Source organism: Charadrius vociferus, unplaced genomic scaffold, assembly GCF_000708025.1.
Source record: "Charadrius vociferus isolate BGI_N301 unplaced genomic scaffold, ASM70802v2 scaffold32, whole genome shotgun sequence".
Taxonomy (NCBI): Eukaryota; Metazoa; Chordata; class Aves; order Charadriiformes; family Charadriidae; genus Charadrius; species Charadrius vociferus.
In genome coordinates this window covers 11964280-11988968 of record NW_009647856.1, presented here as the reverse complement: position 1 = coordinate 11988968, position 24689 = coordinate 11964280, and the positions used below count along the sequence as shown (strand labels likewise).

Genomic DNA, 24689 nt, shown 5'->3' with positions numbered 1-24689 from the left:
GATCTCCCCGGAGCCTTCTCGTCTCTGGGCTGAACAATCCCAATTCTCTCCGCCTCTCCTCATAGCAGAGGTTCTCCAGCCCTCTGATCATCTTTGTGGCTCTCCTCTGGACACGATTCAGCAGGTCCATGTCCTTATGCTGTGGGCTCCAGAGCTGGATGCCGTACTGCAGGTGGGGTCTCACAAGAGTAGAGGGGCAGAATCCCCCCCCTCGCCCTGCTGGCCACACTTCTTCTGATGCAGCCCAGGATACAGTTGGCCGCCTGGGCTGCAATTGCACGTTTCCGGCTCATGTTGAACTTTTCATCAATCAGCACTCCCAGGTCCTTCTCCTCAGGGCTACTCTTGATCCATTCCCCACCCAGCCTGTATTTGTGCTTGGGATTGCCCCGGCCCAGATGTAGGACCTTGCACTTGGCCTTGCTGAACTTCATGAGGTTGGCTTGAGCCCACCTCTCCGGCCTGTCCAGGTCCCCCTGGATGGCATCCCCCCCTCCAGCATGTCTACCTCGCCAAACAGCTTGGTATCATTGGCAAACTTGCTGAGGGTGCACTCGACCCCACTGTCCATGTCGCCGACAAAGATGTTGAACAGCACGGGTCCCAGTACCAACCCCTGAGGAGCACCACTCTTAACTGGTCTCCACTTGGACATGAGCCGTTAACCACAACTCCTTGAGTGCGACTATCCAGCCAGTTCCTTATCCACCAAGTGGTCCATCAGTCAAATCCACATCTCTCCAATTTAGAGACCAGGCATAAGCATGGTCTTCTCTGCTTCACCTGAAAGATCTGGTGTTTGAGCGGAGACACAAAACTCCTGTGTTCTGACTCAGTTCCTGTTAAAAAAAAACTCATGAGATAACACCAACCATTGGAATTTTCTCTGCCTTGATTTACTGACGTGTAGCACAGGGCTACGACGCAGCACGTGTGAGAAGCGCACAGCCACATCCTCCGGCTGGTAAAGCCATTTGCATTCACAAGGCAGCAACCACAGTTACTGGTTTTATTGAATGTTGAATGTTTAATTTAAAAAAGGGAAATTAAACAGCTTGTTATACTCCCCTCTGTAAAATTCAAGACTCAGAGACTTGTTTGACTATGACTAACTTAAGGTGTTACTCTGCTGTAATCCAAACACGCTTCCTGCCAATAAAAACAGAGTTCCCTGAAACAGCCCCGTTTTTATCTGCCAGTCTATAAATATATAGGCACCAAGTTACACGTTCTGTACTTTCAGCCAAAAATAAACGCTCTAAACTAAAAACCGACAAACTGCAAAGCTTCACAATCTGCTAAACGAAATGTAAATATTACGTATCAGCAATCCAACGGCACTTCTGCCCTCAAACTCCGCCAGATGTTCCACGCTTCAGGGTGCAGCAGACGAAGGGCAGGTCAGCACCGTGACGGTGTTTTCGGGAACCTGGGAAATCGGGTTAGCAACGCGATCTGCGGTCTGCTGGGGAGCGGGAAGAGGGCAAGTGAGAGTGTGTGGCAGTAAAAGCTTAGGGAGGGAAGAAACTGAGTATTTTGCTGAACTCACTTCAGCAAATTCAGCTTCTCCTTATTTGTTTTTTTTTTTTTTAAAATCCTACTTCCACGTGTAACCCCACCTGAAAGCTCAGGGCCCACGAGCTGATTGCAAAATAGGAGACTCTCTTCAAACACTGTCATCTGATACAAACGCGAGGAAGCTAACCAATACCCTGATCACAAGAGAACAAGTGATTTCTTTTTACAACTGGGAAATAAGAGTAACTTATTTATACTCCACCTGTACGCTCAGCTCTATATAATCAAAACAGAGATACAATTCCTGCACTGAAGAGCTTAACATTTAAGACCGTTCCTGTAAATACGAGTAGTTTGAATTGCTGTGCTCGCTGAAGATGTACAAGGCTTTTGCAGGATTGCAGACTTTAAGCAGAGGAAATTCAGCACCGTTCAGGGATAAGTTGTCATGTTTTGTCCTGTTTTACACAGAAGGGAGTAACCACTCCAAGGGGTAAAGCGGAGAGCGGGGGCTGCACGTGAAAGAAGTCTCGGCTTGGAGAACTGGGCAGGAATGGAAGGAAAAGAGAAGAGACACCGCTGCGACTGGGGTATCACCCAACACCCACTGCTTTTATTTTCCAGAAAGTCTAGGTACGTGGGTTCCTGCATTCGTGTCCAGGAGAAAGCTGATTTAGCTGCACTGACTGTACTACTTTCCCAATTTAAGCGAGGGGTGTGATCACCTCTGGCCCTGCTGTGTACGAACCATGAGTCACCTTGTACACGCTCATTAACGGTGACACTGGCGAAACTACTATCAGCTGTACAACAGCAAAAACTGATACAGTGATCAGCATCCGTGTCAATCAACCCTACAGCCAGCCCTAACAGCCAGCCCAGCTTCTGCAAAGGTATTTGTAGAGGCAAAGCGGCTGTGAAGAGCCCCGTGGGATTTGGTGAAGACACTGAGGTCAGGTAGTCATTCAGCGGCAGTCAGGTACTCGCTTTGCTGAACTGCTTCAGCAAAAAGAAACCATTAAGGCTGAAACTGCAGCTTCGGCTGCCTGAACTCCCTCTGAACCCAGGCCATGGAGCTGCCTTACTTTTTGTTCTGCCAAAATCAATGATAAAAACCTGGTGCCACAGAAGAGCTGTTGTTCTTCAGCTTGAGGATACAGCCAGCTGCTATATGGAAAAGGAAACCGCTTAAAAAGCTGAGTTGTTTTACAGGCTTCGCTGGAATTTAAGGTCAGGCTATCTGAAACTATCCATTACTTACCATGAGCTGTGTTGCTTCGTTCAGTTCAATGAAAACCCTCGGCCACATCGTGAACATGCATGGTGAGGGAAACCAGAGCTCTTCCACGGACATGACTCCACGCTGTGGCAACGAGGGATATCTTCCGTGCGCGCAAAGACCTCTGAGGCCCCACGCGGCAGTAGGAACAGCAAACGCCCCTCCTCGGGGGAAGCTGCTCGGGGGAAGCAAAGTGGTCCCACTATCTGTTCTGTAAGTAGATGGTAATGAAAATTAATTAGGACAAACATTAACTCAAGAGTTTTATTAACTTGTCAGAGCTCTACTCCACATACAGAGAAACAAATTTTCACATACTACTTACAGCTTCAGCTAGTTCTTAATAATTGTACTAATTTTTTTCTGATGAATCCTTACTAGGTTGTTTAAATACACTTGCACATCAAAGAATTATTTCTCATCCCTTCAAAAAAACCCTACATTTTATTAAAAAAAGACTTGGAACTAGTTTTTACTCCCAACTTAACTCTGAACGTTTCACAAAATCCCTCTTCAAGATAATTCACTAGTACTACAATACAGACAATATTATCAGAGGCCCCGGTGCTTCCACACCTCAATTAAATCTATAATATCAGAGGAGGAGGAAAGAGAGAAATTAATGGAAGATATGGTCATGTGGCTGTTAGGAAAAATTCTATGCCATTTCCCAGCTGAGAGTGCCTGGGGAAATAATTTCGAGCTTTGGGAACTACAGAAATTACTTTTTAATAAAGTTATTAGTAAATAACTTTTTTGGGGGAGAGTTAATCAAATGGATTTAGAAATAATATTTGATAGATTTTGCTTTGTTGAAGAGAAATGTATCAAAATCAGTGTTCCTGTTCGACAGAAAGATTCGGCGTAATCACGACAAAGCCTTGGCTAGTAGCGGCCATCAAGGGTTGGTCCTTTTCCGCCCAGTTGGGATTGGAGGTAGGACAGGTTTGGAGTGGGAGCCTGGCCAGTTGATGAGCTGAGGCATATGAGAAGAACCAATCTTGGACTTGCTGTATTTTCTCTGAAGATTGTCACTGAGGAGTTCAGTCTCTGCAGAAATTATAAGTGAAGAAGCAATTGAAAATGGAAAGTCAAAATGTACCACAAAGCACTCCTCCAGCTGAAAACCCAGTGGTTTAGGGGGTGGGGAAGAGTAATATCTTCAGGAAGTCTAGTGTCTGCTCTGCCTCATACATGTGGAAGAGTAACTTTATGCCTAAGCAGTCCCTATTTTTAATTTCCAAAAAAAATTCATTGAGAGAAAGCTGCTGTATCGAGTATGGTGCATTCGCACTGTGGTGATTCTGCCACACCGTAACGTTGCTGCTTACAAGAGTGTTATCACCAAAAGCATGAAGAAGCTGTGCAGTCACCCAAATAAAGCTACTACAATACAGTGAGACACACAGCCTGAGCAAAACTCTTACTTTGGAATATGGTTCAAACCTTTCAATCTGTCATCCACTCCATTTTCAGCTCCTCTTGGATCTCGATGTTCAGCTTTGGCTTCTTCAGCGAGGCGAGCGTGGGGAACAGGGGTCCGAACCTGCAGCCCTTCAGCAGTAGGTGCACTACTAGCAGGACCAGATTGCCTGGAGCTGAGAGAGGGAAATGATTCATGCTTTAAAACAGCAATAATAATAATAAAAAAAAAAGCCTGAGCACCAAGTCTGACAGTATTACTGATGTTGCAGCCACACAGCTCAGTCAAAAGTCAGAAATAAATCCCAGTGCTTATCAGTTACACAAAGCTTCTTCACACATTACAATTCTCTCAGAGCTCCCAGTGCCAGCAAACACAACTACGACCTCCCTCAATTTTCCTTTGTTGATTTAATTAATAAATCCCATGGACAGGTGCAATAAAGAGGTTCGTGCCACACAGTGAATCAGCTGCACATCTGAGATCAGAACTCAGAGCTCCTTGTTTCCAAATCTGTGGTTCGGCACTGCAGACAGTTCTCTCTTGGTGAGTAAAAGAAAATAGGAATTGCCTTGAAAAGACGTGTTTCTGTAGTAGCCAAGTGACAACACAGACCATGAGTAGCCATTTACCAGTGAGTAGCAGCCAAGACACCTCTGACCTGTTGCATCTCTTGCAGAAAAACTAGTCAAAGCCAAAGCCTCAGTGGTCTGAGACCCTGATGATGATAACGACCACGTTGTAGCTTGTTCTAATAAAGGTTTTCCATTTCCATCTATATACTATCAATTTACTTCAAGAAAAGTAGGGAAAAGGCCTTGATTGATATGGAGAGATCAATAACTACCTATTTAATGCAAATCTGTAATATATATCTGGAGCAACGCTTAAGACATTTCATAATGTCTCTTTTCATACAGAAAGGACTGTTCCCGTCTAGGTGAGAGAAACTGATTTATGAATCTGGGAGGCAGTTCAAAGATTATCCACCCTGACCTTATCCATGGTGCGGGCCAAAAGAAATTTCATCCTGTAATTCTTGCAAGGAGCATTTTAGCTTGTGAGAATACTGTGATTATAGTGTTCTGGGAAATAGAAAGAAAGTAGTTCAGTGGCATTTTAATAAATCCATACAATAAGAAGAAGGGATGATGAATAATGAGACAAAACAGTGTGGTACTCCCATATGAAACAGGTCATTATCTTCCCACTAGATGTACTGTGGAAGTCTACGAGAATTTTGCCTTTGCCTTCAAGGTAAAGGAATATTATATCCTGCAACGTACTGAGTGCTTGTGTTTTCCTCTGAGGTCCGCTGCGTCCAAGGATGCTCATCAAACACTGAATGCTCTAGCCAAGTGCTTAACCCTAGTCATAATCTCATTTTAGCTGCCTGTAATACGCGTCAGACATAACTGTCGTAGGGATAAGAAATTACTAGGAGTAGTATATCCAGGCTTAGTGCAAACAGCAGCTTGGACTCTTCAACAACATCTATTCCAATTTCTAAAAGGCTGACTGCTTCTGCTTTTGCTTCAGAGAACATAGTCACACAGTCGCCTACAAATAAAGGCTAAAAATAGATATTATATAGTTAGAATTAACACCCCTGTGGATCTCTAGCCGCCACTACATGAATGCGCTACGTTAAAATCCAGCATCTTAAGGTGTTCAACAAAAATCTTCATGGCCTTTCTCCCCAGCTGTCCCTTTCTTAAAGGGCAGAAGACAAGGTAAACTGTGGGAAATAATTTACGTACCACTTGGCAGGGTGTAAAGGGGAGGCAGGTACACAGGCTTTTCTAATACAAGTGTCATAGAAAACATTTAATTTAATTAAGAATTCTTGGAAAACTACTCTGAGAATAACATCAAAAATAAGTGGGAAAACTGGAGCTTATGAGGTCTCTGCCATCTAGACGTGCAAGGTATTTAGGAGGGGAGGGGCAGAGGAGCCGAGAACTTACCTCTCCTTTGTGCTTTTGCCAGGGGACCTGTAAATGAGTTTGGATAACCTATCTTTAGTCCTTCCCTGACAGCCTCAGCACACAAAAGAGAACGTATTATACGCAAAGCAGGCATGTGTTCCCTCTAGTAAAATTTCCCAGTCAGCTAAATGGAAAAGAAATGAAAAATAGGAATCTTAACCCCCTCCCAGTATTACCCCATGGAGTAATGAGATAAATGGATTCTGTGTGCGATGAATACAAAATATGTTAGTAATGCGTTGAGGAGTAAAAAGCACTGGATTGCTATAGGTTCTGCTTAGATGATGGTTGCACTGGACTGCCAAACTCTAACATATATCATTGCACATGGTGACATAATATTTCAGCCGATGGATGTTTTTAATTTTATTGTGTTTGGCAGGAATGGGGACATGCAATTAAGTATTTGAGACAGTTCCTTGTTTAATGCACCGGTCAATGGTAGGTGAGGTTCTGACTCCACTCTCAAACTTGTAAACAATGAAGGTATAGTAATAGATTAAGAAGTTACAAATAATGAAGGTATAGTAACAGATTAGGAATTTAAGTTTCTACTCTCCAACTCACTATATTTTGCCCCTTCTCTCTTCTCGTCTCCTTGTTACGCTGTAACCAGATCGTTTCAATACCCTTACTGACACCTCTACTGGTAAAAGTGAGTAATGAAATACAGCAGGCAGGGACCCAAAGGATTTATCGTTGCCTGTGATGAGTAGCAGTCCTGTAAAGTACAGTTGTAAGATATATTGCCCTAAAGGACTGCTACTCACCAAGGGCAACGATAAATTGTTTAAGCCTATAAGCGAAAACAAATGGAACCTCAGGCAAAAAAAAAATCCACACTTTTGTGTGGGACAGTTCAGCCTCCAGCAGAGGACTTCAAAAATCCCTGAGAACTGGCATGGTAGGGTTGGTTTTTTTTTTTGTGAAATCAGGAAAGACCAGGTCATCATGGGTTACTTCCAAGGAGAAGACCATAGCTATGGTCTTAGCAATGAAAAGAAGCCGTGGATGTAATTAGAAACTGTCCTGTTGAAAACTGCAGGTCGGTGGGCAGACGTCTAAACAAAACCTTTAATTTTCACTCGTGAGTAAACGCAGTGGGGATCACCCACTTCCCTTGCAAAGCAGATGGAACAGAAGAACTGCAGGGCTTGAATGCAACAAGTGTTAGTGACCTGAAGAACAACGATGCCGTTTCCACCACAGCTCAAGCTTAAATAAAAACAGCCAGATTTGAGAAATAGCGCCAAAAAAAATGGGACGTGGACACAGTGTTACCCGGTGAGATATCAGACTAGTCTGCAGTCCCTGATCTTGGAAAACAATGTTTCCTTCATTGGCTGCGCCTGGAGGTCAATACATTTATGCTCTTACCCCTTGATGGCTTTTTTTAGTTTACTCCTTCTTCCATTCCAAATGTTGAAAGCATAAAAGTGGAGAAAAAGAAAACGTTAAACCACCTCAGCATCCAAACAGAATCACAGGCTTTGCTACAATACTTCAGAAATGTGGGATTTTTCTCACCAATATTTCAAACGCATCCACACAACAGCATTTCCATCAATCACGCCCATAAGGAAATTTCTTCCAAACTTTCCATATTTCTCTTGCAAAAGGATTTGACAACATGACTCTATACAATTTTGCTGTAGGCCATGATGCATGCACAGAAAATGAATCAGATTAGCAGTTTGCTTCTTCTCTCCTCACAGTTGTTTTTCCACTGCGTTATTAACAGTGCTAAACGAAAACACTGCTAAAGTCAAAACACCAAAATGTGGCAGAGTGGAAAGACATATTTATTCCCATATGCGAAGGGTGAGACCTTTACAACTCATCATAGCTTCACACTCATTTGAGTTATAGGTCTTGCCTCTTACTGGTAAGGACAGATGATGCAGAATCCCTCTGCAACCTATTACGCACTCAGTTTTTTTCATACGCTCACTCTGTTCCCCTTCAGCACACTCCACTGTGGCACAAATACTCAGGACAAATGAATCTGCGGAGGCCTACGGTTTCAACCTTTTTACAGCATGCTAATTAACTACTTGTAATTACAGTGGCAGGTAGTACATCACATAGAGGGAACTGGCAGTCTCTCTAGGATATAAAAGGAACACGGAGATTTTTTTCAACAAGTTTAGCTCAGAATTCTGCTTAACAGATGAGGAATAAAGTGAATCTCACAAAGATGCTCAGCATTTCTCATTGGCCTGGATTAACGTGGAAAGCTGCTTAGTGTGTGTTTAGGAGGTTATTTAACAGTGACTTTTAAAAGATGTGAAAACACATAGGTGAAAAATACATGGTATGGTATGTTTAAATACAGCAGGAAAGGTACCTTGGTTTGTAAGGAATGAGAACAAGATATCAGACAGGGGATTGAACCCAGGATCAAATTCCAAGTTTACCAACAGCCATACAGCATAGGCATCAGTTGCAGCTTTCAGATGAGCTTTGTGGTAGGTTCCAAAGAGTGAGCAGAGCGTGGCTACAAGCACACACCTATTTCCTAGAGCGGATGGGGGATCTGGTGTGTTATGCTTCACTAGGTCACTCTGTGTGGCATCCGGCTGCTTCTGTGTATCCCATCTGGGCATGAGACGACAACAGATGGCCAGAAGAGAGGAAAAAAAAAGCTTATACAGGATACCGCATAGAAAGGCTGCAATGTCACTTGCCACAACAGCAGACAGGCTTGTTGGCAGACAGAGCTCAGATGTACTTAGGCAACAGGACCATTAGTGTAAGTCACAGCCATCTTGTAAGACACAATGTGGACCTGCAGAGCAAGCCAGGAAAATATAGCCCGCTTCGTAGCTGAAGCTCTAAAAGACACAGAAGATTCAGCCTTTCCAAATCTTCTTCTATCCTCACCTCTCTACAAGCTTTAAATGAGATAGGAGTTGTCTCCCTCCCATGCCTCAGAGCCTGTTTAGCTGTGGTACAAATAAATGAGACTGTTCATCACTCACGAGCAGAGATGCTGGACAAGGTATGAAGCATAGCAGCAATGGCCGAGACAGTAAGAGCAGGTAAAGGTACTACAGAGTTCAGTATCCTGATAGGGCCTGCTGTTATCATGAATAAGATACGAATTTGAAGATGATGATATCACCCACAACCTCCCAAATGGTATTCAACAGTAACTATGGTAATCCTCTAAAGAGAGAATGAGAAATAACTCTGATGGCAATATCTGGTAAATTTGTCTCAAAAAATATTTATCACTCAAGTTCTGTTTTTCTGTACCTGGACCAAGTTTCTTTCAGCACTTTTCCCTTCAAACATCTTCTTGACAGAAAGGTCTTGACATTCCCTTTCTGTGTATGCGAATTATGGTGTCTAAAGGAAACTATTCCCATGAATGACAAGACTTTGTTTTATGCTGCAGCGACACATGTTTAATAAGGCTGTTGATGTAACAGATGAGACAACTGCATTAGCTTGGGAAATTGTTTTAGATCTTGCACATTGCAGCATTAACCTTCGTTCCACCCAGCGATGAGCTGCTGTCTCAGAAACTGAACTCACCGGCTCTCTGGGTTAGGCAGGGGGAAGCTCTGGTCTTGAGTGACATTCCTTCCATCTGAGAGCTGAGAAGCATGGGTTGTTGGTTCCAGTAAGTGTTGACGGGAGCCGCCTGGTGCAGGAGTGACTGCCAGGTCCCTGAAATGATACAAAATGAAAATAAAGTGCTTGTTACATGCATTTATATACTGTGATAGCATAATTGTGCTTAATGAGTTCACAAGACCTGTTCAGATGGGGGAAGAGTGTTGTCTCCAGTGGGAGAGAAGCAGCGATAAGCAGTTGGGGGTAGTAATCCAGGCTCTATTTATATCCAATGGAGAGGAACAGTCACAGCTACAGTATGAATAAACTCAAGCTCAAGTAGAGATCTAAAGTAGGTTGGATGAATTACTCTCCACTGAGACAAAGCAGTGTAGGCTAACTTGTTGAGATAGAGACATTTTTATTAAAAACACCCAAAATCAGGTGAGATTAATCGCACGCCTTGTAACTAACTCACAAGGTGAGAAGTTTCATCTTCACTGCCATTCATAACACCTAAAAAAAAAAAAAAAATCATTCCTGGTAATTGCAGTATTGACACCACTTTATTTATAGACTCGAACCATAGAGGAAGCAGCACTGAAGAGTGCCAAACATGAGAGGACCTTAATGAAATGCTGAACTTAAAAAATTTTAAGTTTTGGAAGATTCCATACATCCACTCCCTGTGCCAGAGCCGTCCCACCAACACACCTCAAATGATCTCTGAAGGAATCTGTTTGTTTTTAAGGGCCATGAGCCTATGTAACTTTTGTGTGTACCATTTCCTAGTTTCCCCTAGGAAGCTTTTCAAGAACATTTTTAACTGCAGTAGCAACTGCTGACTGCTTGCTCCGTGGGAGAAGCTAGGTTTTTAAGGAGGCTTAATATATTTTCCGAAGACTCATGGCTACAGTTTGGAAAAAAACCCCAAAACGTTAAGTCGTCCATCGTGCCCTCAGTCACGCCCACAGGCCATTAAGGCAACAAGTATACCTCTGCCACTTCCCCACAGAAAAAACAGAGCAGCTGGAATCTCAAATTGTCTTTTCATGCCTCCTCAGCTTGCCAAAGCAGGACTGTTCCTCAATGTGGGTCTTCTGGTGCTTCAGTGGTGAGGCTTTCCCCACTTGTCCTCAAAAATCAGTCACTGAATCACAGAATGGTTGGGGTTGGAAGGGACCTCTGGAGCTCCCCCAGTCCCACCCCCTGCCAGAGCAGGGGCACCTCCAGCAGTGGCACAGGACGGCGTCCAGGCGGGATTGGAATGGCTCCCGAGGGGGACACTCCCCCACCTCTCTGGGCAGCCTGTGCCACTGCTCTGCCACCCTCACGGGAAAGAAGTTCCTCCTCATGTTATGATGGAACTTCCTATGGTCAAGTTTGTGTCCGTTCCCTCTTGTTCTATCACTGGGCACCACTGAAAAAGGACCGTTCCCATCCCCCTGGCACCCTCCCTTTAAGTATTTATAAGCATTGATAAGATCACCCCTCAGTCTTTTCTTCAGACTAAAAAGCCCCAAGTCCCTCAGCCTTTCCTCATAAGAAAGATGCTCCAGTCCCCAAATCATCTTTGTAGTCCTTTTCTGGACCCTCTTCAGCAGTTCCCTGTCCTTCTTGACCTGGGGAGCCCAGAACTGTGCATAATAGACTGTACATTGCAAGTAAAGTTTTTCTACTCCTCATCTTTAAATTTCCCTTCCTTTAGTTTCTTCTTATTATTAATACCTATAAATAAAGCTTCCCCAGTGTAAGGCCTCAAGCTGTTATTGTTTCACTGTCAAGCAACCGCCAGCTGGTAATGGTGTTTGTTCGTTATCGGCTCAGATCAAAACCTGAACCAATTACATAGGAGAAAAGGCCTGATTCCATTAAAGGCCCCCAGAGCTGAGTGCTCTCAGAAATCATTTCTTGTAAAGCCACATCATGGAAATTAAAAAAAAAAAAAAAAAAGAAAATATCTCAGCAAAGAACTCTGTTCAACATATAGCACAGAAATGCACAGCCTGACAAGGGAGGTTATAAGAGTCAAAGCAGACATTTGAAGACAGGATTCAAGGCCACCCCTCTAAGGAGATGGGGCCACCACAGGAAAATGAACTCCACTTCCTGGAGCAAAGGTTTGGGTTCAGAACCCGCGACCCACTTCAGAAGCTACACCGCAGTTGATAAATAAACTTAAAACAACATGCCCGACAGCTGAGAAAAATACACATATTTAAAGGTGTTATAGGGACATTTTTTCACTTTCTATGTCTGCACTAAATGTCTTCTTTACATTGCCTCACTGCTTTTGTACTGTCATTATAGGTGTTTAGGCTCAGAGTGTAATTCAAATTGCACCAGCCGATGCCTCAGCTCAAAAAAAAAAACAACAAAAAACCAAAGGGAAAACAGGCAGAAGTTAAATATCACCCTGTGAAAAGGCATATCCATGCAGTTCAGAACAATGTCCTAGTTTTGTCATTAAGAGGGCAATAGAAATAAAACTGAAAAGCAAAATTACATTGAAGTCTGAGGCTGACTAGACAAGAAGGTCTGCAAGAAATGTATGCAACCACATGCATGCAGATCTTATGCTCACAGCAAGCAAATCCAACCTGGAGACAGACTCTCAACCACAGGTAGACCATGGACCTTCTCTCTTCCCAGTTCTGGCAAGGAGCTCCAGGAGAACTATAAAGTCTACAATTTTCTTCCAACTCAGAAAAGCAAGATTGCATGTTATAAATTCTCCTCTCAGTGATGCCTGCTCTTGCTTACTCCAGTTCTTTCAGCAACATTTAGATGAAATCAAGAAGTTAATCATTAGCTAAAGGCCTGATCTGAAAGAGGCTTCAACCCAACCCATTATTTATTACCCTCAAACACACAGACAACCAGTGCAATTATTCAGAGCAAACCACTGAACGTTGCCCATACATTATATTAGGCAATGAGACATCAAAATGACTTTAATTACACCTGCACACAGCTACAGGCAAAAAATAGAGGGGCCAGGTTTTCAGTAATTTGGATTTAAGAATCAAAATTTATGTAGATAACCCTGCGGGGCTGCAATAAATATGTTAGATTCTTGTGTGACACCGCTTTTAAAATTTTCTAACACATACTCAGGAAAATTGAGCAATATATTTCAGTTTGGATTGAAATGTGTAACGATGTGATTAAGTATTAAAGAATCTTTTAATATTTACAGATACACAAGAAATTCAAAACATCCAGTACCTCAGGAACTTCTTTGCTTATGTCATTTTTGGCATCGGTTTCATGTATTTCATAGAAATTAGATTCACTCCTAACTGAAGTAGGGTTCTCATCCTCTGTGGCAGAGCTGCTGAAAAGGAAGCTGAGCTGCTTCTGCCCTCTACCATTTCTGGTCCACAACCACCTATTTGGACTCCCAGTCCTCTCTCAGCCTGATGCCAGCGTAAGTGGCTCTTTTCAACCATAGAAATGAGGATACAAATCCTCAAATAAAACATGGCTTTAATGGAGCTACTCATATAGTTTATACAATTAAAATCTAGTCCAACAGCTAAAAAACTATCTTCAGTTCAAGCAAGACCTTGTAGAAAATTCTAGCTAATCGTATTGCTATTTCTATGTGCTAAAAACATACATAATCAATTACCTGCATATTTCACAAGTATGTTCTTTTTAAATTATAATCACTTACTTTTTAAAACACTTGTCTTATTTTGCTTCAGGTTACCTGCAATGCCCTCAGAACAAAGCTTCCTTCTACACCAATTCCATCCAGGACAGCAAGCGTGGACCTTCCTCTTGTATTTCCCAATACAGTTTGAAATTAATCCGCTTTAATGAACTTCCTTCTATCTGCCCCACTTTGTTCTCCCCAGGGGTAGAACAGACAGAGCAAAATGCGTGCTTGCTTCTCCCAGTCACAAGTCCATACCTTCAGTCAATTCAAACTCCCCGGGAAGTTCAGGGTAAAAATGAGGCTTTAGATTGGAGTAACTGAAGCAGAGGGGGCATATTCTGTTCTCTTCGCTCCTCTAGAGGAGCTGCGTTCCCCATCGAGGAGCGCTATGGCAGAGAGCTTACTGCATCAAGATTCATCAGCTGAAACCTTGTCTAAGTCCGGATGCATCACCAGTGAAAGAAATCATATTTTTACATAAACAGCAGACTGATTAAGTGGACAAAGTACATTTATGCACTGCTGCTGACAATGAAAATAAAGAAAAGGTGCATCACGTTCTAAATAAAAATTCATCAGAACAAAGCTGACAAGATTAAAGCAAGAACAGACAGCAATTTTTTTTCAAACTGGATTTTAAACAGGCATGACCTATCCTTTTTATGTAGCCAAGTAAAAAGAGAAATAAAAACCTCCAAATAAAATACAGCTTGAAAGAAAATAACTTAAAATATGGATATTCCACAGGAGAGAGAAATCTGGAAAGCACTAAAGCCAAGATGAATCTGGACATAACAATGAGATGAGATGTCGAACCTGGATATCTAATGCAATAATGGCTGCACGAAAAGATCGGTGTAATTTTTGAGCAACATATGCAGAAAGGATGAAGTATGATGCCTCAGATGAGGCTATAGTGTCTTCTTTGCCAGCACTTGTTGTAGGGACACTTGCAATACTCTGGACTGATCAATTTTGAGAGTTAATTAACAAATTAGAGAGACTTTATAGTAACCCTACTGAATTTACTAAGCACAGACTTACAGAGAAAGATTAAAAGACATTACAACATATATAGTTTACGTAAGAGCCACGGAAAGGTATACAACAACATAACAGTCTAACTGCCCCAACATTATTTGGATGCTGCTGCTAATATTAATAAGAATAATGACATAATGAATTACCTTGAGGCCCCTCAGTTGCACAATCTGCGTACGAATTCCTCGCTTAGCCCTTGATAAAAGCTAAAGAAAGCCACATCACCTTACATTTCCTATAGGCTAAGAGTACGCACAAAGACGGTTACCACAGCTAAGATGACATGCAATAACCTTTTAAGCTACTCGTGACCCAGGTCCATAGTTATATATTGAAAGAAAGATCCATCAAATCCTAGGTGAGCTTTCCCAAGGTGAAAGCCCCTCTCTTATGGGCATTTAAAACTTGATTCCGTTCTATATAAACAAACACACTCAATAGAACAATCATACCCTTGCTGCTGGGCTGGACTACATGACCTACCGGGTTCTCCGCTATCTAATTGCTACGTTCTGGGATTCAGAATTTCAACCATTTTATAGCATTCATATTTATGGCACCTCTTGACTTAACCTCTTGCATGGAATGGGGTGTTGTCTACTCTTGCCTCCAATTCTGCCGAGCGCGTCTATCCCTTGAGGCCTGGTAATTGCAAATGCTGATTGGGGGTGACAGGATTTTCTCTCACCTGCCTGACAGCTCTGCCAAAGCAGTCTGATACTTAACTCCAAAATCAGCTTCCAGCGAAGGAGTATTATGGAATAAAGGGAGCAAAGAGCAACAAACTCAGGCAGACTCAGCTGAACAGTTCACACTGCAACACTAAATCAAACCCAAAACATCTAGCAAAAGAAAACACTGATTTTCATTTTTCTTCTCATTTCAACATAACTTAAAATGAATGAATCAGCTACTTAAAAAAAACTTTTCTGTAAGTAAAGGTTTGGAAAATACATCATAATTATGCATCTCTGCTTGTAAGCTTCTGCCATTGGTTTTCTAGAGACAGTTTAATTCAGTAGGTTGGTTTTTCTCCTTCTTGCTTTTTCTTTTTTTTAAATAGTCAATCTCCAGACTTTGTCATCGGAATGATTTTCATCAACACATCTGGTATGTACAATTGGTGACTACACTTGTACAGCCCTGAAATGAGCTGAAAGGTGTGAACTTTTCTATTCATTCTGATGATTGCTGATTTAGAGGGCTATGTGATACTTTAAATGTCAACACTGTGAGCCTTTTCACGGCAGGCAGGAAAAGCAAGCAAAGAAGAATTCAGATTAGGAAGATTTACACCAGGGGAAGGCAGGAGTGCCACAAAAGATCAATCAAAGAAGATACATTGAGATTTATAGACTTTTAACACCATTTTTGCAAGGTTGTGACTATGAGGAAAAAGGAAAAGAGACAGTCAAGACAGGATCCATTTTCTAAAAAAAAAAAAAAAAAAAAGAAAAATAATTAGGAAATGGAGTCAGCTTTCAGAAATTCTGCTTTAAACAGAGAGATCCACAGAAGATGTACTGCAGCAAACAACCTTGTGCTGAGCACGGCTGTGACTTTCCAACGCTAATTACTAGTAGTGCTAAAAAACATGCTGAAGACTGTGAGCTGCCAGAAGAATGATCCTTTTCTGCTTTCTCAGAGAAACAGCATATAATAATTTCATAGTTTTAGACACGTTACTGTGGATGGCTCTGCCTCATACATTTTCGGTGTACATTTCGGGATTGCTGCACTCCGATGTCAAAAGACAGGCGGTGTGTGATGTATTTGTAGGGCTAGATTTAAAAGTGATAGAAAGGAGAGTCGTCTGCGAGACTTGCAATCCCTGACAGTTTCTAATCATTCATCCTTAAGAGCAGTGGAAAAGATATCTTAAACAGGCATTTTTCACTTTATTGCAAAGGACTCAGCCGAAACCACTCTACATTACCTTTGAAACAGCTGGACATATACACTAGGTGCCTTCCCTGACAAAGCCTGACGTGCTGCAGAACGACGCCTTTGGAGAGAAGCTTCTTCCTGATAAAGAAATATGACCAACTTTATACAGCAACTTAAAAGTATATATGGCAACTTAATTGGCTGTGATATTCCTCTTTTCTGCTAAGACTCTAGAGTGTATGCATTTATATATTCTAGGAAAATAGCAGAGCTATATTATAACTAACAAGGTGCTAAATATGATTCACCGATCTACACAAACCAAATATTCGTCTGAAATCTTCCTGGCTATGAAAAATGAAGATCTTCATCTCCAGTGAAGCTCCGTTTCTTCATAGTAGTCAAAATGTGCCAGGATGTAGCAGGAAGGAATATCTGCAGAGAACCACTTTTGATGCAGCCCAACCTCCCAATATGTCAGAGCAGATATAATTGTAGCTATGCTGTTGTCTTAAGCTTCTTTTGACCAGCAAGGGGGCAAATATAGAAAAATTTGCCTCCACAACTTAAATACACTTTCTCCTTGACCATCAACGCAGAAAACCTGCCTTACTAACTCCATATCAACCAATATTCCCCCCTCAAAGAAGGAATTACCTTTTGCAAATTTCAGTTAGTTAAAATGACTCTGTACAATGAACACATTATGATCTCAGCAGACTGGAAAATGTGGTCCTGAGTTTTAAGGGCGTGTTAATTAACATGTACAGTAGAACAATGTAATTTCTCAGGTCAGACAAATGTAGCACTACATTGTGCTTAAAAAAATAAAATGTAAATCACAGAGCATAGTTATTAAATCCTGAATTGTTATCAATTGATAGCCATTGACAGTTATCAACTTAATAGCTAAATCACATGTCTGCAACAGAGGTGTTTTGTCATGGTATGAGCAATGAAAGAGAATACAGTTAATTAGCTGAATGCTCACATTACGACTATTGTGAATTCCTTCGCTTTCCTTCACTACTTATGCTAAGTAAGGCTCTGCTTAGATGCTCACTGAACTTTTGTTTTGTTTTGCTTTCTTTTGGTAAGGATATAATTCTGACCCTTTTTTCTGTGTGGATTACAGGTATAGATACCTTTCCGTTCATACCTTGTATAGTTAATTACAGCCATACAAAATTAGTGCAGGGTTGGCACGTTGACAAGGGGTAAGGCTGCAGGGAATCATATCTACTATCTTTCCCTGAGCAGCAGATCCTGCTTCTTATTTTGCTTGTGGACAATTCACAATGATTTCTTCATCTTTTTTATTTTCCAGTTCTACATGATGGGAGCGGAATGTAGTTAGTGCAGCGACAGCACATTATTTGGGTGCCAAAAGCACAAAAATCATTCGCCTTCCCAAATGTAACAGTTTAGACAAAATCTGACAGACGCAGAGGCCACGGACATATTTATATTCTCATTAAATATAGTCTAAGAGGCACCTGTGTTTCACCTTGAATGTTTTACTGTGTTGACACTTCAGCTGATGCTGTAAAGCTTTCTCTGTACATAAAAATATATTGGAAACTTAGTGTAGTAAATAACGGAAAGGTATTACCAGCAATGAACAAGGAGACTAATGAGAAAGAGAACCTTGCGGCCACTAAGTAAGTTAAAAGCAAGGTAAATGATAGCCTCCTTCATCATAAACCACTTCTCCCTGACTTGACAAAATGTAAACTTTCAAAATAAAAATAAAAAAGATGAAATAAAAAAGTGAGAAAAATAAATTGCCGAGGTGGGAGTGATGGCAGAGTGCCACCGAGGCAAGAAATATTCTGGCTTCTCTCTCACATTAAACTAATAAACCTTCGGATGATGGGAACATGAAAATAAACCACACTTGTGACATTTTTTTAATTCTGCATGGCTTGAAAAGAGGTATTTCATTTTGGAAGACTGAAAGATGGGAGGTTCCCTATTTATGTCAGACATTTTACAGCCATACCTTTCTCCACACCTAAGAGAGCCTTTTTTAAAGCCTGGGAAATGGGGGCAGAGAGGTCTGTTACTTTGCTCCATCTGCAGCACTAATTCTAAACATCAGAGGTAGTTATAAATACAGAGATTATATTGTACAAAATTGTACAGCAAGTCATGCCTGCCAAGCCATCATTCATCATAATGACATCATCACCCTGGAATGGAACAACGTTTAAAGCTTTCATTTTTCTTTTTCTCTTTCTCCTGTCGTTGTCGTATAAAAAGAGCATTAGACACATCTGCTTCACAGCCCCAACTCCCCCACTGCCTGCAAGGAGAATGAATGCCTTTAGGGAAAGGACTATTAAGGAGAAGTAAAAAAAGAGTGAGAGATGAAGCTGAAGTTGCAAAAGGTTATTTGAAATCCAAGCACATTGTTGAATCTGTTGATTGGAAAAAGTAAAAGCAGGTGAAAAATGTGCTTAAATCTGATCTCTGGCAGTTATCACTAGTACACACACTGAAAGGCTCGGCTGAACGAGTTTTTCCACCGCCACAGGATGGCGTTCATAAGTAATCTTCATTGTCCTATTAACTGCATCTAACTATTTCCTCTGAACAGGATAGTTTCATATCTTATTGTGGAAGTAACAGATGATATTCAGCTCCCTTACACCAGTACACAACTGGATGAAATCCGTTACGATCAACAGATTTATTCTGGTGCAAAATCGAGCAGAAAGGACAGTTTGTCCTCTCATCTGAGTTTATCTGCCTCATTCTCATCAATCTGCCTTTAACTCTGGGGAACTGGTAAAAATTTTTGAAATTAAGACGTCCAGAGACAGGTGTCAATTTTCTCTGGAGAAAGAAAGGTCTGACTAACATGTATTTTTTTTGCATACAACTTATTATTTCTAAGGTTAGAGTAAATGCTCCTTACCAGAGAGCTCAGTTGTGCAGATAGTTTGTCCGAGATGCTTCCTGGAGAGGTTTTGGCAGAGGAGTCCAAAAACTCATTGATAGATGAAGCCCGAGTTCCAGTAATTACTCCACCAGGTGACAATCTTTGCTCTTGTAAGGGCTGTATTTTTGAACCTAGTACGGAAAAGACACTTCTCAACAAAAACATTCTAAACGCCACTTTGCTTACAGCAAGCAGAAAGAAACTAGGCATTTGCAACTATCATCAGCTGGATTTTGGCACAATTCTGGATTTGGAAAAGATAACTGTGAGAGTTATAAAGGATATAAAGTACGCAGTTCCCAAAAAGCTTTTAAACCTTCCAAGTACTTCACAGATTTAACAAATGCATCCCCCCTGAATAGTTAGGCAAATTAAAGTTATGAAGAATCTAAAAAAAACCAAACACCCCTACATTAACAGACTAGGAACAGGTGCCCAACCGTGTGTAAACGAGCTCGTTTTGTTACGGATGCTCTGATATGCACCACTGTTATGACCTCTAAGCTAATTACAGTCTACCTACTTAGAAGTTTTAACCTTCTCAGAGCTCTTAGAGTGTGATGGGGAGTTGGAGCGGGGCACCTTTTCTTCTGTTACTTATCTGAACTTCTGTGAACAGAAAGGCAAAGACTTGCACCACTGCTGTATCACAAGGAATCAGACTCGACTGTGAGCCAGAAAGCTGAAGACAGAACTCACTTTTTCCAAAAAATTTTTTTTAAATTTGAAAAATCTGTAAACTGGGATTTATCCTGTCTAGAAAATGGTATCTAAATATGAAACTAAGTCACAAAAAAATCCTTGTAACAATTGGTACATGACAGTCTTTGCAGAAATCCAATCATAAGAAAGGTTTAATTGTATTGTGTGTCAAAGCACAAGGACTCAAAACCTAAAAAGTCACATACAAAGGCAGTGGATGAGAGGCAAAGAGACACCCCATCCATATACATGTTCATATACTAAATATAATTATTTTTCTTAGCATATGCCTTTATAAAAAAGTTTCAACAGTCATCAGATGACTCTCAGCACAGCCATTATACACTGCCGGTTTGTAACTGCCAGAGGATCACAGAATCATAGAATGGTTTAGGTTGGAAGGAACCTTAAAGATCATCTAGTTCCAACCCCCCTGCCATGGGCAGGGACACCTCCAACCAGACCAGGTTGCTCAAAGCCCCGTCCAACCTGGCCTTGAAGATCTGCCGTTAAGAACAGAGGAGACGAGACTTGAGATTGGTGGTTCTGTTTCAGGTGCAGTAAACTACTCATTTTGACAGTGAGTAAGTATAAAGCCTAACCTTCAGAGGGGCAGAGGTCTACACTGCCAAAACTTCAGTGGGATGCCTGGTGCCCACCATCACAAATCATCGGTCTTTGACATAAATGTCCCTCTCCTCGTTTGCAAAACACAAATAGCAACACATACTCCGCAGGACTGCTGTGAGATATAATTAACAGCTGTAAAGCACTGAGTTCTGTGGATGAAAGCTGCTAATGCAAGTACAAAGTGTTATCAGCTCTGAAATGTATTACACTTCTGCTATAAAAAGTTTTTAAAGGAAGAACTTATCTATTTTCTCCCCGTATTTTTACTCTATACATGAGCAAAAGATCTTGCACAGCAGTTCATTAAAAAAAGAATTAACAACCTATCATAATCTCACACAACCAATCTTCCTCCTGCTACTATCTTACTAAAAATGTCCATATTAAAGACAACCTTGGGGCAAGTTTTTTAAAATAAATTATTTCACACAGTCCATAAGAAGAGATGATGTCTAGAAATAGGATAGTTAAATTTATTTAAACACCTATAAATGAAGCTCTAAATGAATTTAATGGTGCATAGTAAATTTAAAAGTTACTTTATGCACAGCAGAATTACCAAAATCTAGGACTATTAATGAAGTTTCTGTAACTAGTGACAAGTCACTCACTGAAAGAACTCAGAACTGCTGAGGAATACAATTTCCTTTAAAGGAACTCCAGATACATATGTATAAATCTTCAAAAATACCATGATTACATAAAAATCTTTTATCTTCAATCCTCCCCCTTTTTTCTTCTTTCCTGATAATCTAGTTAGGGTTTGGTGGGTTTTGTTGCCTCTCAGGACAAAACGTCTCCAGTGTTTTTAAGACAAATAAGTAATAATATTTTAGTAAATAAGGCAAGGAAGTCTTCTTTCTCACTTCAAACAAATGTGGAAGCTCTGGAAATGAAAATAAAGCCTCCATAGTTTAAGATTAAATAAGATTCTTCAGAAAGGTCCCCACTGCTGTAGCACTGAGATGCCACAATATGCGTAGAAAGCTTTTTTCTTGTCCACTGGGAAATCAATATTTATTAATTCTTTCAGGATACAAAATCACTTGAAATGATGAACTGATGAATTTTACACTATCCTTCATTAACAGTTTCAGACATATTTGCCCTCACTTCAGCTACTTTTATTTGCAGCCTTCTGAGCCACACAGGAGGTCATGAATATTGGCTGTGTGTTACTTCAGAAACTCATTAACCCTTCTGTTGCAATGCATCTAACCAAGACAGCCATAAACCACGGAGGCTTTTGGAGTTAGAGGAAAGAATTCACATAAATGAGCTTCTTATTAGTCCATGTTGCGCAGTATCTTAGCACCATAATGTCTGTTTCTTATTTCTTTTTCTCCACTATTTTAGAGATCATATTCTGCTTTCATCCCAGCTGGTAACCTGCCCTGTCTGGAATAAATTCAAGGGTTACAACTGAGCTCTCACAATATGTTAAGCTAATCTTAGTTACGCTGCCTCTGACAAGACTAGTCCTCCTTTCTTCCTCCAAGGCAGCCATGAAGCCCTTCTCCCCTACCCTTCCCTCCTTGAGCCAATTCTATAGCTGCATGACAAATTTGACTATGGAATTGATCTGTATGAAAGTTGGGTTGTTTGGTTTTTACCCTAGGTTTGTTTTTAAATGGAAATTCCCTGTTCCAGATTACAAATTACTGCATGACCAGAAGAATGAGAGTTTTCATATACCTCTTCATGCTTCTGGCTATCCTGGGAAAAGAGTAAAGTAAGGTCTCAGTGCCACGTCATTTTCTTGTTGCTCCGCAGTTTGATAGGCAAAAGCTATCAGCCACGGACGCATATCTCGCTTGTGATTCATCTGGAATGAATGGGAGATCCTCAGCCCAAAAGCATCCTCAGAATCACAGAATCGTAGAATGGTTTAGGTTGGAAGGGACCTTAAAGATCATCGAGTTCCAACCCCCCTGACATAGGTAGGGACACCTCCCACCAGCCCAGGTTGCTCAAAGCCCCATCCAGCCCGGTCTTGAAGAGTCACCCTTGAAAGGTGACTTGAAAGCAACTGACTTTCTGCATATTATTGCCTCAGGACACACAGTGATGGGAAGTACCTGGAAAGATCTCTGTTAAAGATTCAGATCACAGGAAGGAATCAGCCTAGGAGACCCGTTACAGAGAAGCACGCTGAGTTCTCAAAGACAGCCATCTCACAGGCTGCATTATTCACAGATTTCAATTCTTGTAACAAGTAAGTAAGAATACTCTACTGGTAAAAACAGTAGTAACATATGCCCAGATACAGTACCTGCTCCGGCTCTGCTATTCCAGTCCTGAATGCTATCAAAAACTGCAGGTGACTCCAAACCCAGGTATGCCCTTACGAGGAAACTCAGGTCTGTGAATGCCTCATCCAATTCATCTGCAGAAAGGGAAAAAACAAGCTTTCATCAGTACAAAGTTACAAATCACAGAAGTCTGACATAGAAATGCATCCTTAACTAATCCAGCTCAGCTCTTTAGGAGGAAAATCTTCATCTTCATAAATAGCACATTCAAGAAAATAATAAGAAATTCACCTCAGTTTCTGCACTCACCTAAATATTCTCCTTCTGCAATTTCGTTTACTGTTTCTTTTTTGCTATATTTAACTTGTAAGCTCCATGTGCCCTTGAGAATAACTACAAATACAATATTTCATACCACAATGATATTTCACCATCACTGGTGAAAATCACCTCCACAAAAAGGCAAACACAGAACGAACTAGAAGAGAATTCTTCTCTACCACCTGCTATCCTCAATTCCTAAATATCAAGAAGCAAACATGTGCTTTAATGAAAAATCTACCATCCTCACATTTCTTGTTTCAGGCTGGGGAACTTGAGCAAGTTATTAAGCAGAAGAGTCCTGCAAGGAAAAGCTTTGCAGCAGCCTCTTCTTTACAGTGAGACGTTGTAAACTGCGCATCAACTGTCATTTCAGCTCTTGAAAAAAGCCTGTGCTGCCCAGAGATAATTAAGTTTGTTAGATCAAAAGCACCTCTGAACTCTGCCCAGAAACCAACAGAAAATTAGCAGAGATCAGTTTAATATTCCCATAGGAGACAATACTTAACAAGTGTGCCGCTGAGCTTAATAGTTGGTTCACTTTCTAGATGGGCTCAAAGCACAACTTGGACAGAGCAGAGTCATTCAGTCCTGACACATCTCCAGAGCTTTTGGATTCCTGGGACAAGAATTAACTGGGAAAATCAATTAAGGGATAGTTTAAACTATTATGCTGAACACCAAACCATTTGTCATCCTTAGTTTAATATTTGCCAGTGGCTTTGTTTGCATAGCAGTTTCGGTCCATCTATTGGTGTGACATTAGAAGTCAGATTAACAGTATGAAAGAGATTAATTTACCTGTGTTGACTACTGCATCAAAGTATCCCGGGAAAACCTGACTTATTTTGATGTACATGTCCACTCTGGAGACTGCCTCTTCAATCTCTGGCCTGCTGAATAATCCTTTCCTCCGCAGATGTCCCTCATATTTTTCCTTGTTCATTGGTACTAACAGGATATATCTGGGTTTAAAGTAGGTATTTTTCAAGCTACGCACACCCTTTAAAATTAAGCAGAGAAACGCAATGTTTTATTCCTGGATCTGAGTGCCTATTGAACTTGTAGCTGAGTTTAGGACAACTCTGTATTTATCACAAATTACTGTGAAAGCAGTACTGGAAACCTGTATCCAATCTACAGGTCTCAAGACCTACCATCCATCCAGCTTGACAAAATAGGCACGTTCAGGGTGAAGTGCCCTAAAGCTACATGTCAAACGCGTTATAAGAATAGTATAACTTTTTTCTAAACGCACTTTTGAAAGAATCCTCTTAGTCACATTCCACAGTGAGTTAAAGCATCGCACTTCTCGTGCCCACCAGTTAACGGCTCTTCCTTCTTTTCCATCCTTTCTATTACATCAGGACCTAATTATTCCAAATGTGCCTATCACTGACCCACACTATTGTACTGAGAACTTACCTGCATCACCACCTTGGCCCTTAGTTTTCCACTGTGAACAAACTGACAGTTTTC

General features: G+C 41.1%; 1 protein-coding gene across 1 annotated transcript in view; it reads right to left on the bottom strand.

Annotated features, from left to right (window-relative positions):
* Nucleotides 1–3695: 3695 nt before the first annotated feature.
* The window catches only part of LRGUK (leucine-rich repeats and guanylate kinase domain containing), a 52063-nt gene continuing 31069 nt past the window's right edge, over nucleotides 3696–24689 (bottom strand). The window contains exons 14-20 of the mRNA XM_009883019.1: nucleotides 24012–24213; nucleotides 22910–23023; nucleotides 19282–19436; nucleotides 16411–16499; nucleotides 9749–9883; nucleotides 4244–4395; nucleotides 3696–3847 (exon numbers count right to left, since the gene is read on the bottom strand). Coding sequence (XP_009881321.1) covers nucleotides 3696–3847; nucleotides 4244–4395; nucleotides 9749–9883; nucleotides 16411–16499; nucleotides 19282–19436; nucleotides 22910–23023; nucleotides 24012–24213 — 999 coding nt within the window. The remainder of the gene's footprint in view (nucleotides 3848–4243; nucleotides 4396–9748; nucleotides 9884–16410; nucleotides 16500–19281; nucleotides 19437–22909; nucleotides 23024–24011; nucleotides 24214–24689) is intronic.